At 36.1% G+C, this 20,212-nt stretch overlaps 1 protein-coding gene across 1 annotated transcript; it reads left to right on the plus strand.

Annotated features, from left to right (window-relative positions):
* Positions 1–835: 835 nt before the first annotated feature.
* Positions 836–19,104, plus strand: LOC107569662 (switch-associated protein 70-like). Its single transcript, XM_016255790.1, has 12 exons — positions 836–1,119; positions 2,048–2,188; positions 5,618–5,791; positions 6,584–6,811; positions 8,293–8,439; positions 8,605–8,713; positions 9,758–9,939; positions 12,693–12,800; positions 13,431–13,597; positions 17,676–17,874; positions 18,019–18,115; positions 18,563–19,104. The coding sequence occupies exons 1-12, from the start codon at positions 961–963 to the stop codon at positions 18,679–18,681; spliced, it is 1,830 nt and encodes a 609-aa protein (XP_016111276.1). The 5' UTR covers positions 836–960; the 3' UTR covers positions 18,682–19,104.
* Positions 19,105–20,212: the final 1,108 nt, after the last annotated feature.

Genomic DNA, 20,212 nt, shown 5'->3' on the forward strand with positions numbered 1-20,212 from the left:
ATTCATGTTTGTCTGTATCCAGTTAGGGTTGTTTTTTTTTTTTTTTTTTACTTTTAAATAATTGTATCCATCCAAACAAGCAATATTTCATAATCTCATCAAGATCCAGTAACCTTTTTTTGGGGGCAGATTTTACATCCAGACTTTTTTTTTTGTTCCGTCTAATCTTGTCAAATCTTGAATTTAACCATGTGACAAACCATGCTTAACTGGAAGCAAATGATGATTTAAATGTACATATGCCTTTCAAATCTCCAACCCTGTTTGTAGCATTAAAACAATCTTTGTCCAGTTCATCTGATGTCCTTAGTTAATAATGTATAATTCTGACTTTTGTGTTACTTCAACTACATTGATATAGGGTACTGTTTAGATTCTTTGGTCTTGTTAATCCTCAACTTCATTTTGTCTGTAAATACATTCATTTGAATAAACTGTTTTCACCTAAACGCGCCTGGTGTGTTTTATATCAACTTTAATAGTGTTATTTTTGAACGAGGGGCTGGGTGGAGTCTTTTTTTCGCTCAGCAGTTTGGGGTCCAGTCGTTTGATGGTTCACGCAGCCCGCCACCTCAACCTCAGTTAACTTGTATTTTAAACGATGTTTGTGATTTAAATCTACAGTAAGGTGAAAAATGCGTTCCTCTGTCACATTATGACACTAACCCGTTTCTGTGGTTAACCTCGAAAATGGGCACAACACCGGCGAACACAATTTCCAATCGTTACTCATTTTGACTTGTAATCTACCTTTGCGGTTACTGAAACCTTTGTAAACACGAATATTGTGTAACAATCTTTTCGTTGTGGGAGGTTTATAATTCTTGCTCAGTCTGATAAATGCCTAATGATGTCATAGATTCCAGCCAAGTCCTTCAGCAGCACGCGCTCATCGCTGAGTGGTGCTCGAGCCGTTAGTTCTGGTTCTAAGGTCATGTGACCGCTCTTTTGTAAAACCTCATGAGAAACCCGTTCACATCAAGTGCGACGCTAGTCAGTAGCCCAGAGACACTACCTCTGAAAATGGGACTAAGGGACGAGCTCCTCAAGGCAATATGGCATGCGTTCACAGCCCTGGATGTGGATAAAAGTGGGAAAGTGTCTAAGTCACAGCTGAAGGTTTGTTTTTGCCACCGAATTAACGTTCTTGTTCTTTTAAGTTTGGGCACTGGAGTGTAAACGCTGTTTCAGTGGCTCAGTGCAGGACATTCTTCGAGTTTAAGGACGTGTGAATCATACATAGTAGCCGCACTGAATGTAATTAATGTAAGAATGTTTCAAGTGACTTTTTTTTCTTTAGCATTTCAAACTAGTTTCGAAACTTCAAAACTTCTTCTGGTGTCTTATTGTATGTAGTGTGTTACGGATGAGGTGTTGGATAATATATAACGGCAGCCTGAATAACTGCACACCTTTAGTTTTTTTCTAAGCCTTCCAAAAACGTTGAATTGGTTTTAAATGTGTCTTTAAATACATTCAGATGAAATGGTGTTTTGGTTTGCAAATTAAATGAATATGTTGTCTAACCTCTTAAGTTATAAAGATGATAAGAATATATATAAGGAATAGTTGTGTAATGTAATATCTGTATGCAGGTTCTTCCAAAAAAATATAATGAATACACACAAAATGATCGAGTGCTTTGATGAATTCTGCTAAAAAGAACTACTTCTACTTCTTTAAGTACTGATTTATTTTCTAAGCCTTCCCAAAACGTTGAATTGGTTTAAAATGTGTCTTTAAATACATTCAGATGAAATGGTGTTTTGGTTTGCAAATTAAATGAATATGTTGTCTAACCTCTTAAGTTATAAAGATGATAAGAATATATAAGGAATAGTTGTGTAATGTAATATCTGTATGCAGGTTCTTCCAAAAAAATATAATGAATACACACAAAATGATCGAGTGCTTTGATGAATTCTGCTAAAAAGAACTACTTCTACTTCTTTAAGTACTGATTTAGATGATGATTATTCAATTTGAATGTACATTAATGAATTATTATTGGATATGTTTTGGGGTTAAACTCAGTGGTGTCTTTCAGGTGCTTTCCCATAACCTGTGCACAGTGATGAAGATCCCTCACGATCCTGTAGCTCTAGAGGAGCACTTTAAAGATGATGATGAAGGTCCTGTTTCCAATCAGGGATACATGCCTTACCTGAACAGGTTCATTCTGGACAAGGTGAGCACATTTGTCATTGTCCAAATAGGACTTTTCAGTTGTCAAGGTTTTGAGGATTGTGTCCTTTGTGTTGGGACAATATATTTGAAGTATTACTTAATATTTATATGAGTCTTTCTCTGGATAAAATGTATGTAGACTGCATTGACAGAGTGAAAACATGTTTTTGATGGCCATTCTTCTTATAAACAGCTTGTGGTTTTACATGCTGAGCTTTGCACTTTTTTTTTATTTTTATAAATGCTGTAATTCTTTTATGGATGTTCATTTTCTCATGTGAAAGTTTGTCATCCTCATGGTAAACTAACCCCAATTTGACTAAAACAACTGATGCATTTACTGTAGAGCTATTGAAAGTAAATGTTAGATAACATAATGAAAGGCTTCCGGGCATGAGGATTTGTTTCTTTTTGCAAGATAAATGATGTTGAAAGTAACATGGAAGAACTGCTTTCTTCGTAATTTCTCATTTTCTTGTGCAAAAAGGAAGCAGAAGGAGGGAAGAGATTTCACAATACACCACAAAGCATTCAGTTCTGCTGTATATGAAAAAATAATTTGTTGCTGAAAGGTATTATAGGCAATGTTGAACTTTAGTGCTTAAAATTCCTACAATGGAAAGGCAAATTATACCCTTTGCTTATTTTATGTTTGTCTGAGGTCTCGTGTTTAACACACTTTGGGGATTTACATCACTAGCCATGTATTTTCAGCTTTCTCTGGTCACACTTGTATAGTTGTATGAGTGACCAAACACACACTCCACCCTGTTGCAAAGAGACCCGCCTTTCCCCTTTTTCTGCCTTCCACTTTGACTCTCAGCCAAGCAATTTAACATGTGGTCAGTGGGAGAAAACAAGTTAAAGTGCTTAATTTGGTTTTACACCTATACATTCACATGCATGCTAGTCATTGGCTTCTGTCTGAGACGGTACACTAACAGCTTAGTCACACATCTTACTTCTCGTTTTATGATGATGTATGATTGTGATTTTTGGGTAAATTATGCCCCACTTCTTTCTCACCCTTTCAGCTCTCTTGATTCCAGGAATGCATTGTCTGTAAAGTGCTCTGATGTCAAATGAGGAACAAAAGACGTAGACCCACTCCACAAACACAATGCTATCAAAACTGGCTAGTGCTTTGTGGCCCACTTCTTTTAGTACATAGTGTGGTTATGCTCAAGTATGACATGCTGTGACCACAGTATGATCAGGTTGAAAACGTGTTCGTTTCTCAGCTAGGTTTTACTTGAGACGATGGTTAGATGATGGTAATAACATGCCTAAATGACAATAAACATACACTGTCTTTGAGGTCAGTGAGATTTATTTATTAATATTTATTAATAAAATTATTTTATTCAGCAATGATGCATTCATTTGATTTTAAAAAGTACATGTTGTTAAAAAAACATCTTATTTATCAAAGAATCCTGTATCAGTATCTATAAAAATATTTAACATCTGTTTTAAAAATATTTTTTTGAAAAGCTAATCAGCATATTACAATGACTTCTGAGGGTTCATGTGACATTAAAGAGTGGAGAAATGATGCTGAGCTTTGCCATCACTGGAATAAATTACATTTTAAAATATATTAAAATATGCAGCAGTCATTTTAAATTGTAATAATATTTCATATTATTTTTGATCAAATAAATACAGCCTTGATGGGCATAAGAGACTTTTTTCAAAGACATTAAAAGTTTGAACAGTAGTGTACATTATTTAATGTACACTATGTAGTCTACATAATGTAGTGTACATTATTGTCAAAGTGACACAGCTATGTAGAATGCTTGATTCTTATTGGTCAATCACAGCGTTTTACAGTTAAATAGGTTTGAATAATGACCACTAATGTGTATAATTGACCATTGTCCCAAGCAATTCATTTCCTGAATGTGCTAGTTTACTTAGCAGTGTCTTTCTCCTTGCATAATAAAATACTCAAATACTCAAATCAGCATTTTAAGTACATTTATTTATTTTCCAAGTATCTGTGAAAAGTAGGATAATGGACAACTTCATCCCTTTCTTCTTTGTTATATTAAAAATAGTTGACTTTATGTGACTTCTAGCTCACAATATTCAGTGTCATTTGATTATACATGTAGATCCTCTATAGCTAGAAATTCGAGAACTGATTGCATTGACTAGCTGTCAGAGTCCATGAAGTCTTGCTCATCCCAAACACTTCCTACCATAAAACGTAAGACTTTCTCACCATCACGGCCCCTCACAGTCAGAGAAACCATAAAGCAGTTATTCACAGGCGTGATAGTCTATTTATGAATGTGATTGCGCCCGAGCTCCACTGAATACAAATGAACAGCTTCATCTGGAGAAGAACAGAGGCTCCACTGGCCACTCAGGTCTCCACAAGGCCCCTATTGTGAGCCTCCCGGAGAAAGCCGGGGCGCGATGGGAGGTGCGTGTGCGAGCGAGGGATGAAATCTGGCACATATACTTGTAAAGAGGAGCTGCCATTTCAAAACAAACATACTTACGCCACTGCAACCGAGACAACGCTTGACTTGGTGGATTACAGTGACCGTTTCATGAGAGTTGTCTGGTCTCGATTGTTGCACACATTGCTCCACCAGATGGAGGACTATAAATAGTGTTGGGCTATGAAAGTTCATTTTCGAGCAGTTCAGCTTCTTCTTGTGGTTTGGTTTTAAAGTATGAGTTCATAGCAGTGAATTAATTATAACTCGATTTAAGCCAGCCATAGGCTTAAGTTGTCATTTGCAGCCACAGATGAATTCTGCACGTTTTAAGTGCTTATGTCTGTATAAAATGTGGAATTCTGTTGAATTGATTGAAATGTGATTTTTTTTTCCATTGGAGATGAAAGGATAAATTTCACAAAACATCTGAAAACCAAACATGCAACATTTTCAAACAACAGTCAGTAATATTCAGAGGCATTATATGCTTTATGGCTGTAATATGTGTTAAGAGTAGACTAGCTTCCGTTAGCTTTTGACTTATTGTGTCCAACACACATTTAGTACTTTACAATTAGAATTTTGCCATTTGAAGACATAAGTTTGGGTTAAGTTTCCTTTGCTAAAATGTTTTGCAGTTTTCCCAACAGAATGTTCAGCACTAGTCAGATGGGCACTGGATGCAAAACTGTGCCCAGAACGCTCCAAAAGTATCCATGGGAACTCTAGTTAAGTACTGGGGGGAAAACGTCTTATTTGCAGTGTTGTGTGTGCCTTGAATAGGTTTCAGGCCTTCTTTGCACTTGTTAAACCAGAATCAGGACATTTTGTTCATTTTGATCTGTATATCAGATTTAATTAGTGTTGAGCCTTTCTAACATTTCATTTTTTTTCTATTGTTGTTTGGCATCTCCCTATTGTTTTTGCATTTCTCAGTTCCATAAGGTTTCACGAGGACATTTTTTTTTCTGCAGGTCCAGGATAACTTTGACCGAATAGATTTTAACAGGATGTGCTGGACTCTGTGTGCCAGAAAAAACCTCAACAGAAACCACCTGCTTATCTCAGATGATGATGCATTTAAGATCTGGTGCATTTTCAACTTCCTCTCTGAGGATAGATATCCACTGGTCATGGTCTCAGAGGAGGTGAGGATAACTGTATTTTTGCAACAAATTCTGCAGCAAAATTTTACAATAAGGAACATTTGCAAAGTGATCAAAACGTACATGCAACTATTCAGTAAATGTAGAAGCAGAGATTTGTTTTTACAATTTTCTGTGACTTTTCCAGTAGTTTGTGATTACTAGATAAAGATTTTTCTAAATGTAATTATGTAATTGGACACAAATAGCAGTTCCATTCCGACAGCATATTTTAGAGCATAACAACAACAATTGGTATTCAAGAAAACTTTTTATTCATTACACATTCAAAATTCCTCTATATTTCCATAGATTTTTGGAAGCCCTGTAAAAAAAGAGTATGGCCTTTTTCAGACCTCCTTTCATGATTAATGGTGTAGTTCCCATTTCTAATCTCCCATGATATTTTTATGTAAATACGATTTTTTTTTATTCTTTGGTACTTCTGTTTTAAAAAACTTCTGTTTAGTTCTTCCATTCTGGTTATGATTGTGATAAGTCTTTTAAAAAGGAAGTTGTCGGCTTGTTGTTATTATATGTGACTGTGATATCTTTCTGCTTAATAAAGAGGGAACTATATCAGGGTTATTATACTTACTCTTAGTGAAATCAAAGCAGTCCTTCAGTCATTATGTGTTTTTCTGAGTATGCTGACTATGTTGTTGCACAAGAATAACTAGCATCTAAAAACAAACATGCATTTGTTTTAGGGCCACGGAAATATGTGCAGTTTTCTTGTATTTAAAGGTACCATAAATGATTGATATGATTATATGTTCATGCTCTCACCCTCAGATAGAGTACTTCCTTCGTAAGCTAACAGAAGCCATGGGTGGCAGTTGGATTGAGGAAAAGTTTGAAGAATACAAGCTCCAGCTGAGCAGCAAGCACCAGTGTCTGAATGTGTGGGAGCTGATTGAGTTGGTGGGTATGGGACACTTCAGTAAGGGCATGGACCGCCAGACCCTCTCCATGGGCATTAATGAAGTGTTCCAGGAACTTATCCTGGATGTGCTCAAACAAGTAAGAGGAATACGGCTCTAGTATAATAGAAACTGTATACAGTACACATACACATACAGGGTCCAAAATGTTCTTTTTTGCCATGCCTTCCAGTGGCATTCGAATTGAGAAAATCTACTGGCCATACATACTTCTAATCAGCCATCAAACTATGTTGTACTTATAAAAATGAAATTATTAGGCTGTTTTTTCTAGCATATTTTTGACAAAAAATATTGTTGTGACTCTCTCGTGATGAGCCAGTGTTAATCTCTGAGGGAACTTGTCACAAATGCTTTTTTTCCTCGTATTGTGATTTTGATGGCGTAAAAGAATATTCCTCATGACAGTAAATTTTTTCCTCTCATTGGGCATTTGGCAAGTGTTAATTTTGAACCCTGCATACATATGTACATTTTATTATTATATTATAGACAGTTGTGTTCATAAATTCACATACCCTTTGCAGAAACAGTTTGATTGTAAATAAACACTTTATATAGGCCTAGTGGAATACAATTTAATATATTTATTATTTTCATGTATTTTAAAATATAGTTTAGTTCTGTGATGACAGCTGAATTTTTCAGCAGACATTATTCCAGTCTTCAATGTCACGCGATCCTTCAGAAATCATTCTAATATGCTGGTGATCAAGAAATATTTCTTATTATTATCAATGTTGGCAATAGTTGTGCTGCTTAATATTTTTGTGGAAACCAATACATTATTTTTCCAGGCTTTGTTTTTTCCAAACTTTTGAATGGTAGTGTATATCAGATATTTAAGCATAATTTTATTAAATATGTTCAACAATGAGAAATAAGTATGTGAACATATGATCAGAATTGTATATTCTTTTCAGCTCCTTCATTCAGGACGTTCTTTTTTTGAATGAACAAGGCAAATCTGGATTGATATAATCACTGTGTTTAATTGTGCTGGTTGTTGTCAAACCTGTTACAATTCTATTTCCTCATGTTTAAGAAAGTAGGCCACACCTGGAATGTTAATGTCTTAACCAGCATGTAGCCTATGCAATATGCATCTGCTAATAATGACCTTTAGTAGACTGACTTCAGCCTGTCTGTATGTTTTGGAGATCTGAGTGCACTCAGTGCAGTGTGAACAAAGTACACTGGCATCAGTGTTGTTTTCTGCTTTGACTATGAATGAGAGAGAGAGATTGCTGCCAAGGCCAGCTGTGCAGCCACAGTCAGGATCAGATACAGATGAACTAAATCATAGAAAACTGGTGCTTAAACAAGATGCAATACTTATATAGCGTGAAATGCACATTTAGCCTTAACGAGGCCTTAGGAAAAAATTATATGTGAGTCAGCATGCAGGATCCAGACTTTTAGCAATTGTAGCAGTGATACAGAATGACTCATAGAGATAATTTGAGGAGCAGGACTCACCCTTGTTTCCACTTGTTGGCTCCACTAGCAGGAAACTGTCAACTGAACTGCAATGTGACTTGTTCCTTTGACCTGTTCCAGGGTTACATGATGAAAAAGGGCCACAAAAGGAAGAACTGGACTGAACGGTGGTTCCTGTTGAAGCCCAACTTAATATCATACTATGTCAGTGAAGACCTTACAGAGAAGAAAGGAGACATACTACTAGATGGAAACTGTTGTGTTGAGGTATAAGGGCTCATCAAAGATAGATTTTCCGTAATGATTTATTCTAAATGTTGTGTCAGCTTCGTTTTTACTGTAACACTAATGTGCCATTTTTATGGTGACTTCATTCTCATGGATACATTTCCTTTTCCTCTTATTGTTATGACCTCACGCATTCCTGTGCAGTCCTTACCTGATAAGGAGGGGAAGAAGTGCCTTTTCTACGTCAAGTGTTCAGACAAAAGCTTTGAAGTCAGTGCCTCCGATAAAAAGAAAAAACAAGAGTGGATTCAAGGTGAGATTTGAATCATCCCGATGATTCATTCTATTGTGTCTTTCACAGAAAAAAATAGAGATTGCCAGTCAAATGTTTGGTCACTCTGAATTTACATTTATTCATTTTAATTGAATTTTATTTTATGAATTCAAACATTTTTATTTAAATGTTCATGTTTAAATTGCTTAAAATTATCAAACATTATGCCAGCTCATGAATTTCTTTATAAAAATTCCAGCACACATTCAGTGTTTTAGCAAGGCGACTTTTAAGAAAACTCAAATGTAACACATTTAAAATAATTTGCAAACTTCCATTTGTCATTTCATAATTTTGATTACATCAATTTTTTTAAACATTATTAATGAGTTTTAGGACAATATTACAAAGAAGAAAACACCAGAACAAAAGACAAGAGCTATATAATAATACAATAGATAAATTATAATAAATAAATAAAGTTTTCAAAAAGTTGTAAATAAAAGTGTGGCATAGGAAAACAATGAAAATGCACAATCAGTATGATACAATAGAATTTAACACAAAAAAAATGCTAGAACTTAAGCCCTATTCACATGGGATTAGTGTTACCTGGTGACCTTTAGTCATTTGTAATAATTGTGGAGGTTGTCTGTGATCTTAATCCCGTGCGAATCGGCCATGTCTGAAATTTGTCCTGCAAATAACCTACCATATACGTAAGAAACATTCATATCTGGAAGTTAAGTCTGTAAATTCGAGTGAAATCACAAGGCTTCACTTATCCCGTGCGAATGCGCCACACGAAACTCAGATGTGTTGTGTTGGAGTTGGATTGATGATGTCAATTCTATATTAATTTTGACTGTGGTTAAACGTTTTTGAAAATATTAAGGAACATTTGTCAATTTATGACCGGCGATACAAATTTTAAGTCTCTTATGCATAATATAATTATTTAAATTAACCATTTTCTATTTGAATTAGAATTTTTTACCCAGTGTTTAGCACTGTATATATACTGCATGTATTGCATTATGTTCATATTAAATTATATAACTTCTATCCTTTATGCCCACTCAGGTATTCAGACTTGTATCACACTCCTGAAGGTGGGACATCCAGCTCCACACCACGAGGCACGGCAGAAACGACGAGAGTTACGACAGAAACAACAGGCTGAGCAGGAAGAACTGGAGCTGAGGATGAAAGAGCTGCAGACGGCCAATGAAAACAAACAGAGCGAGCTGGAGGCCATGAGGAAGGTCTGTAATGTTCTACAACAACAGCTGCTGAGCTTCCAATCGCCCTATGTTTCTAGCAACTCACATAAACATAGGGCTGCACGATTAATCAAATGTGATTGCCATGCACATCTTGTCAGTAAAGCCGGTTCTGTGATTAGTAGTAAATTTCCATCACGTGCGTTCAGATGGAGTGGCATTTACTACACAGAGCCATTGTTCACTGACAAGCTACGCAATATCTCGTTCATAATCGCAGATGAATCGCCTACGATTATGAACACGATATTGTGAAACATGCGATTAATCGTGCAGCTCTACACAAACATGTCTCTCCCAGTACCTTTACTGGAAATTGGATGGTTTGTCACATTGTTCCTTCTACGTTTTAATATACAGAATATGGCTGTTATTTGGTGATGAAAAAACAATCCATTCAAGATGTCTCCATGTCAGGAAATGCAGATTGTTGGACTTTTTGGACTTGAAAGACTAGTATTTAGTCATGCATGTGGAAATGGCAACACAGCATTTTACGATTAAAAAGAAAAGATAAAGTGCTGTTGGTATTGGAACAAAACTACAAACATACCCCCTGCTCTGCAGTTTAATGAGTAAAACAGGAACTATGTCTGTTGCCACACTGACCATTCAAGAAACAGTGTTTCCCCAGGAACCCATGGTGGCTCTTTGTAATCTCTCTCTGCTATTCATGAATTCTGATTTCACTGAAACTCTCATCTTTGATTTCAAGTACCACCTTCCCTATTCAAGCCCTCTACAGAAACCTGTCAGCAGAAGTTGTTTCATCCTAAACAGCCAGTAGTGAAGCTGGAATTAGATTAGCTCAAGTGTGTGGTTTCACACCCTATATCGAGATGTGGATTGAGCATGTATGTGTGAGAGTTAGGGGCTGGGTGAGGAATGTGGTTTTGCATTTAACCCTTCTTAACCTTCTTTCATCTAATTTCTCGTTATACTGATGATCTTTTCCGGTTGAGTGTTTTAATAAATCAGAGTTTAGCCAGGCTTATCCCCAATGAGTTTTGTCATCGGCAAGTGGATGTAAATCAGTAAGATAAGCATGACTGTGTTACAGATTCAGCACATTGGTTAATCTACAAAGACTTGTGAGATCTTAATGGTCAGCACTCAAAGTGTGCAGGAAAGGGATTTGTCTGTCATTTTTTCTTCATGTATAGACTTAAATTAAATGTTTGGCATAGAATATAAACCATACTTAAGACTGATTTCTTCAACTAGCTATATGCAACAATAACCAAAACAAACAATTTGAAAAAATAAAAAAATTTATACTTTACTGAATGCGTTTTTCATCACTTTATATTAAAAAATTTTAATGTTTAAAACATTATATATACATAAAAAACATTAAACATGTTTAATTACTTAAATGTGGTTTATATAAATATAAAAACACATTTAAACATATTTAGTCGAGCAATCAAGTATTAATTATTGTTTTATTTTTGGTCTATAAATTCAGACAAATCAAAAACACATTTAAACAGTGTTTTATATATTACTATGCCTGCATTTATAGACTTTAATACTACATTACATTTTGACGTACAAACATAAACCAGAAATTAAGACTTGATTCTTTGACTAGATATCTGTTTATAGCTATATGCTATAATAAACAAGTTAAAATCATTCAGATAAAACAAAAATATGCTTGACTAAATTTGTGTTTCATTGTCTTATTTTTTAAATGTTTAAAAAAATATCAGTGTTAAAATAGATTAAAAACTTGTGTGAATTTCTGTACAAATTGAAATTTAATTGGATGAATTGGACTGAATAGTTCAGGAAAAGCAACAAAAATGTCTGAAAACCATTTATAAGCATAAAATATTGGCATAAAAATATAAAACAATAATTAAAAGACTTGAATCTTTGACCATTTAAAAGAGTAGGCCATAAAAACCACAAATAAACTGCTAAGTCTAACAGCTGACAGCTGATTACAGTAAATTACACAAAACACAATATTCTCTGATAGAAAACCCGTCTGACACAGTACATATAGTGTTAACTGGGAACAATCATTTGATTTACGCTGATGACAAGTTCTCATTGTCTGATCTAATTGTGTCTGAACTGTTGTCTGCATGGAGAACAGTCCAGCATTGATGTGTCAGTGCCTCTCCCCCGTCCTCTAATACATAGCAGGACAATTGGTGCCTGGGGAGAGAGCTAGAGAGGGCCGTTCCAAACTCTGAGGAGTTCATACTGAAACAATACCTGCCCTGTCACTCAGCACGGCCAGCTGGGATCTCACACTGACCTGCCATCTGACCACAACCATACAGAAAGTGATTGAGGGGTGAGATTGTGGTCAGCTGTGTTAACGGAGGATACTGTTGTCGTTCATTTGTATTTAACTTAAACATCATGTGGTTTATAATTAAAACCTGTTGTGTTAAAAGGAAATAATGTATCACATATAGACAAAGTGTGATTTTTAAAAAACATTTTTTTTACGCACTGTGTAAAAGGTTTATGGGTGTGACGGATGTGTCAGGTTTAGTAGTGTTTTTTTGTGTTTGGAAAGGCCCCTGCTGTGTTGAAGTTTGCATATGAAGTTTTATTGGCTGTAATCTAGATGGTTTAAACACTTGCATTCTGGGTAGTGGTATTATGACCCAATGGGGCTTGTTTCCTCCATTTATAGCCAGCTCTTTAAATCCAGTTCAACATGATATGTATCTGATTTCTTTACAAATGAAGAGTGTCTTTGTGTTGCACAGAAACTGGAGGAGGCCGCAGCCAATGCAGCAGAAGAAGAACGCAGACGTCTGCAGACCCAGAGCGAGCTGCAGGATCTTTACCGGGTGGAAATGGAGAAAGAGAAAATGGTAGTAGCTTGCTCTTTAAACTTGGTTGGTGACTGTTTGGCTAGCATATTGTTAACATGGCTTTTAGCACTGACTCTTCTATGCCCTTTGATATCATTTACCTAGAGAGGTTATGCAGACCAATGAGGTGCTGGATTACTTCAGCTCCACAGGTCCATATTTGGAATATTACAGGAAGTATGCTACAGCATAAGTTCTGCTTTCTACGTTATAACTGGAAACATGGAAGCACAAAATTCGAACACAGTGTCACATAAAACCAAGCAGTCTGCACTGATATATTTTTTAAAGGGATAGTTACTTAAAAATGAAATTTAATAATAATAATTCATTACATTTATATAGCGCTTTTCTAGGCACTTTACATTGCCAGGGGGTATCTCCTCATCCACCACCAGTGTGCAGCATCCACCAATTATTTGTCATAATTAATCAGTCTAATGTTGTTCCAGACCTAACTTTACTCTCTTCTGTGGAACACAAAGATATTTAGATTTTTTCTGTGTCCAATGAAAGTTAATGGGGTCCAATATTCTTTTGGAAGCTGAAACATTCTTTTAAATATCTTCTTTTGTGTTTTGCAGAATAAAGAAAGTAAAAAAATATTATATAATTGTACGCGTGTTTTAGGTGCGGCAGCAAATGGAGGAACAGGTGGCTCAAAAGTCCAGTGAGTTAGAGCAGTACCTGCAGCGCGTAAAAGAGCTGGAGAACATGTACCACCGTTTAGAAGAAGCACTGGAGGAAGAAAGACAGGCCAGACAAGACGAGGAAACTGTCAGAAAACTACAGGCCACGTAAATATATTTAAATCATGACAACTCTCTGAATGGTTTTAGCATGTTAATGGATATGACAATGTATTTGTTGTTGGCTCACTAGATCTTCTATGCATGCTTCTATGCATTTTATGATGGCTGTTGTTTATTTATTATTATTATTATTATTATTCAATAAATAACATTTTATATAAATAATAGTAGTATTTAACTACAGTATTTAGTATTGAGAAATGGTGCGTGTTCGTGATGGTGATTAGTTACATTGTTCCAAAATTAGACGGTTTTTACTGTTTTAATGAGTGAGCCTGCAGTAAAGGTTATTTTTACTTTCAACAACAGCTTGTAAGACGCACCCAACAGTTCTAAAGTGACGTTTTTGAATTAGTAACGGAAGCATGTGCTCTGCTGTTAAACTGTCATATATATATATATATATATATACAGTATCTCACAGAAGTGAGTACACCCCTCACATTTTTGTAAATATTTTATTATATATTTTCATGTGACAACACTGAAGAAATGACACTTTGCTACAATGTAAAGTAGTGAGTGTACAGCTTGTATAACAGTGTAAATTTGCTGTCCCCTCAAAATAACTCAACACACAGCCATTAATGTCTAAACCGCTGGCCACAAAAGTGAGTACACCCCTAAGTGAAAATGTCCAAATTGGGCCCAAAGTGTCAATATTTTGTGTGGCCACCATTATTTTCCAGCACTGCCTTAACTACTCACTTTTGTGGCCACCGGTTTAGACATTAATGGCTGTGTGTTGAGTTATTTTGAGGGGACAGCAAATTTACACACTTAAAGCTGTTCACTCACTACTTTACATTGTAGCAAAGTGTCATTTCTTCAGTGTTATCACATGAAAAGATATAATAAAATATTTACAAAAATGTGAGGGGTGTACTCACTTATGTGAGATACTGTATATATGTGTAAGCGACACAAGCATACGGAAAACAAAGGTAGCCTAAAAAGAAAATCTTCTGACTGTTCAAATAGTTTCCTCCTTTTTCCTGATGTTTGCTATGTACATTTTTATATACATTATTTTTTTTTATTTACCACATTTTTTATTTATCTTCAACATCGTCTATGACCAAAAATGTATGATATGTTTTTTTTAGTGGACTTTCAAAATTTGCTTTGCTTGAGTACGCATGAAAATATACAGTTACAATGTTTTTTTCATTTGATTTAGTCAAATTATTTTTGCATCAAACACAATGTGGTTTTCGGTAATCGAGAACTGACAGCAACGACGTATTTTTCTGCTTGGGCGAGCGCTTCGTGGACAGCTTACCTCGTGCATGAAATCAGCCGCATGCCAGCAAACCGAGATATTCCTCACTGCAGAACACAAGATCCAGGGGGCGTGGTTAGATCCAGATCCAACTCTTCCCACCTTACATATACCTAAACCTACCCGTCTCCACCCCTAAACCTACCAATCTCCACCCCCTAGATGTGGATCCAACCACACCCCCTGGATCTAGTGTTCTGCAGTGAGGGGCTACTGCGCAAACGTGCAACAATCATGACGAGTCACAGCAACAGAGCGGAGGCGCTAAAGCTGCTGTGAATCCGCTTGCCTGGAAGCTTCCATAACTGATGTAGATTCACAGAAAATTACCGTTGTTTGTCAAATAAATAATTTTACGTACTTATTCCCAACACTTTATTAAGCTTTAAGTTACATCTCTACGGAAGTTCTAAGCGGCCATGCATTATTATTTTTTTCCCTTCTTGTTTTCTCGTTATATCGACATAACGAGAGTTGTTTTCTCGTTATAACGACTTAATTTTCTCGTTATATCGACATAACGAGAGTTGTTTTCTCGTTATAACGACTTAATTTTCTCGTTATATCGACATAACGAGAGTTGTTTTCTCGTTATAACGACTTAATTTTCTCGTTATATCGACATAACGAGAGTTGTTTTCTCGTTATAACGACTTAATTTTCTCGTTATATCGACATAACGAGAGTTGTTTTCTCGTTATAACCACTTAATTTTCTCGTTATATCGACATAACGAGAGTTGTTTTCTCGTTATAACCACTTAATTTTCTCGTTATATCGACATAACGAGAGTTGTTTTCTCGTTATAACCACTTAATTTTCTCGTTATATCGACATAACGAGAGTTGTTTTCTCGTTATAACCACTTAATTTTCTCGTTATATCGACATAACGAGAGTTGTTTTCTCGTTATAACGACTTAATTTTCTCGTTATATCGACATAACGAGAGTTGTTTTCTCGTTATAACGACTTAATTTTCTCGTTATATCGACATAACGAGAGTTGTTTTCTCGTTATAACGACTTAATTTTCTCGTTATATCGACATAACGAGAGTTGTTTTCTCGTTATAACGACTTAATTTTCTCGTTATATCGACATAACGAGAGTTGTTTTCTCGTTATAACGACTTAATTTTCTCATTATATCGACATAACGAGAGTTGTTTTCTCGTTATAACGACTTAATTTTCTCGTTATATCGACATAACGAGAGTTGTTTTCTCGTTATAACGACTTAATTTTCTCGTTATATCGACATAACGAGAGTTGTTTTCTCGTTATAACGACTTAATTTTCTCGTTATATCGACATAACGAGAGTTGTTTTCTCGTTATAACGACTTAATTTTCTCGTTATATCGACATAACGAGAGTTGTTTTCTCGTTATAACGACTTAATTTTCTCGTTATATCGACATAACGAGAGTTGTTTTCTCGTTATAACGACTTAATTTTCTCGTTATATCGACATAACGAGAGTTGTTTTCTCGTTATAACGACTTAATTTTCTCGTTATATCGACATAACGAGAGTTGTTTTCTCGTTATAACGACTTAATTTTCTCGTTATATCGACATAACGAGAGTTGTTTTCTCGTTATAACGACTTAATTTTCTCGTTATATCGACATAACGAGGTCATTATAACGAGAAAACAACTCTCGTTATGTCGATATAACGAGAAAATTAAGTCGTTATAACGAGAAAACAACTCTCGTTATGTCGATATAACGAGAAAATTAAGTCGTTATAACGAGAAAACAACTCTCGTTATGTCGATATAACGAGAAAATAAGTCGTTATAACGAGAAAACAAGAAGGAAAAAACAAAGAATGCATGGCCGCTTAGAACTTCCGTACATCTCAAATGACAAGGGATCAACTTATAATCATGTTTATATTAATTAGCCTGTGAAATCACTCTCTCAGATGGCCTGGGTATGCGGAGAATTCGCAGTTTATATGGATGGAACGCCACTGATATATTATGCTAATATTCAGCCATTAAAAAGCCTTTAAATGCACGTGAATTGTTAAACTGAATGTGTTAACAAGGTGATGCTGTCTGTAATGATCATGACCCACACAGTTACGGCACAACAAAACTTTCCAAGTAAGGTCATGTGACACCTGGAACGTGGCAACCGACAAAAGGCTGTCCATTTCCTTGTAAGGTGGGAAATTCGAGTAGCGTCACAAACACATGAGGATGTCTAAGATGTCTGCTCAAGTCTGCAGTTCCTATTCCCTGTCTCACCCCACGAAACCCAGCTCTCTTCCTGTACTTGTGCTGACCCATCGCCAGCTCATCACTTTACCCAAACTCACACAAAATGGCACAATCAGCTCTATTACCAGCATGTAAATTCCACTTTATATGGCTTCTATTGGCTCGCAAATGCCATTCAGCCACGGTTTAAAAAAATACAATAATTAAATATATACACACACACACACACATTTTTATGTAGATGTATTTGCTTTATACAGTTTATTTTAGGTCCCCTGTGAATTTATACAAGGTAAAAAGTATCTTAAATTTATTTCACATTGCATAACCTTGGTACTTGTGCTACTAGCTCATCCACACAGTGACAATTTAGGATTTTTTTGAGGCACCTACTGTAACACAAGAGCTTGCGACATTTCCTTCTGCTACTTTTCTGTCTGTCTCTCTACTGCCTGTCTAATAAAGATCTAAAAAGCTTGTAAAAAAGAAAATGTCATATCATTTGACAATGTTTTTTAAATGTGAGCATGTGCATCTGTGTCTGCTGCAGGCTGCTGGAGGAGGAGGTATCCAAGCGTGCAGAGCTGGAGCAGATACACCTGTATCAACAGCAGACCATTTCCCAGACACAGGCGGAGAAACAGGAGCTGGAACGAGAGCGGCTGGCGAAGGAGAGCGCTTTGCAGTCTGCCATGCAGCAGCTGCAGCAGCTGGAGGCTGACAGATGGGGTGCACTGGAGCAATATGAGGTAAGACGCTAGAATAACAGCTGGAGTATAGTTGAGATCTTTGTTGCTCGGTATAGATTGCCATCTAGTGGCTGAATAGAGCAATGTGCGCAGTCTTGTATATCGCTACCTCTGATGGTGAGATTGGATGTTTTATGTGAACAGGAGGTGATGAAGAAACTAGCAGATGCTGCTAATAACACAAAGAGCTGGAAGGACAAGGTGGCTCATCATGAAGGACTCATACGGCTCATTCAGCCAGGTGACCTACTCCTCTCTACTCTTTAATTATTTTTAAGAATGCAAAGTTTTATTTTTTTAAGCACTTTTATTTAACATTTATTTACCAGCATCTAATCTTTTCACAAATGACTGCCATTTATAGATTATGCTTTATTTACATAATTCATAATAAAATCTAATAAAATGAAACAATGCATCTCTATGAACCCATTTACACCAAATCTGAAAAATCATTCTGCAATGATCATTCTGCAAAAATCATTTTTTAAATAAAAAATAACAACAAATTGTTATTATTATTACTATTGAATGAACATCCAGCAGCATTAAAAATGCAGTTGACTGAATTAATGATTCATTTCTTATGCTCATATTATTCTAATTTCGTGATTATGTTTGGATAAAAGTGTCTGCTGAATGAATTAATATCCATACCTTATTCATCTTGTATGTTTTGTCTTTTCAGGTCCCAAGTATCCTCAGAAAATCACAAACTGGGGACCTGCAGCTTTCACAGAGACAGAACTGAGTCTGAGAGAGAAAGACTGGCAGGAAAAGAAAAACAGGCCTCCTACACCCCAGTAGTGTGTCCAGTCTTTAGATCTGCTGTCCTGTTAATACACGTTACTGTAGATAGAGTCACTAGTGAAGTGTGTGTGTGTGTGTGTGTGTGTATATATATATATATATACTGCCTCCGTGGGGTTAGCCTCGGACCACACTAAAACTGCAAGCCACTTGACTTTACACAGTAAAGCTGAGCCTGGCCTCGTCTGAAGAATTGTCTCACCATTCCAATTTCTACTGTAACATTCCAGTGTCATTTTGTCCTTTGCTTTGAAGTGATTTTATACTTTTTTTTGTATGATGTTCTGCATCTTGTGAATGTTCATTTTGGTGCATTTCCACCAAAGTAATGGCAGATGTTTCTTCCCCATAGTTCATGAGTTTAAAGGGGTCATATGATGCGATTTCAAGTTTTCCGTTCTCTTTGGAGTGTTACAAGCTGTTTGTGAATAGATAAAGTTGCAAAGACTAAAGTCTCAAACCCAAAGAGATATTCTTTATAAAAGGTAAGACTCGTCCACGCCCCCCTAAAACGCCTAATTTAAACGCCCCCACATATCTACGTCACGATGTGGTAAGATTTGCATAACACCAGCCAAATGTTCACGCAAAGAAAGAAGGCGTAACTTTGATTCTCGCTGTAGTATTGTTGTTGCCGCCGCCATGTTGTGGAGACGCTGTGTTTCGTTGTGAAAGCGAAACTACTTTGTTTGGCCTTCCAAAAGAGTACACAGCTAGAAATCAGTGGTTAAGTTGTATTTACAACACTGTTCCAGAACAGTTCAACCCATATATTCATGTATGTGCAACACATTTTATGGAGGATGAGTACTCTTTTCTGGGAGAGTAGCTTACAACGCCGGTGTTCTGACAAATAATGCTGACTCACAGCCTGTAAGTACGTTTTTCATATTTAAAGAATTTGCCACTGATGATTCAAACGCGAGTTTTTTGGGCAGTGTAGAGTAGCGTTTGTAGTTTGTCATTTCTCCGATCACAAATGCAGACATGGTTTTATGTTTACGCTGCGCGATGCAACGCAATGCGTAAAAAGACAGTATAAGTCATTATAATCCAAAATTATGTCCCCACTGGATGCAACGAATGCCTCGTGTTTTTTAATGGGTTTTAATGTTTTCGTCTGGTCACTCCGACCGGACACGGCATCACAGTATGATAGGGGCATAACATTTCCGTCTCACGCTTGAGGAATTCGGCCAATCACAACGCACTGGATAGCTGCCCAATCAAAGCACACCTCGCTTTTCAGACCGATGAGCTTTGTAAAAATCTACACGTTTCAGAAAGGCGGGGCATAGAGGAGAAATAATAATGTACAGTATGTGGAAAATAATGTTTTTTGAACCTTAAACTGCAGAAACACATTTCATTACACCAAATACACAAAATAATGTTCTTTTTTTAGCAGCATCATATGACCCCTTTAAAAAAAAGGTATTTTTTTAGTAAAAAGAATAATAACCTAACTGACCAAGTAAATATTGTTTAAAAAAAGTGTAATTATGCATGCATTGCATTGTCATCTCTA

The sequence above is a fragment of the Sinocyclocheilus grahami genome, unplaced genomic scaffold (genome assembly GCF_001515645.1).
Source record: "Sinocyclocheilus grahami isolate Dianchi unplaced genomic scaffold, SAMN03320097.WGS_v1.1 scaffold1368.1, whole genome shotgun sequence".
NCBI lineage: Eukaryota > Metazoa > Chordata > Actinopteri > Cypriniformes > Cyprinidae > Sinocyclocheilus > Sinocyclocheilus grahami.

What these genes read in the sequence shown, in the direction of transcription:
- LOC107569662 (XM_016255790.1), top strand. Translation starts at nt 961, where the DNA reads ATGAGAAACCCGTTCACATCAAGTGCGACGCTAGTCAGTAGCCCAGAG. An exon ending in TCCTGGATGTGCTCAAACAA is followed by an intron (nt 6,812 to 8,292) that starts GTAAGAGGAATA and finishes GACCTGTTCCAG; the next exon opens with GGTTACATGATGAAAAAGGG. An exon ending in GTCAGAAAACTACAGGCCAC is followed by an intron (nt 13,598 to 17,675) that starts GTAAATATATTT and finishes TGTCTGCTGCAG; the next exon opens with GCTGCTGGAGGAGGAGGTAT.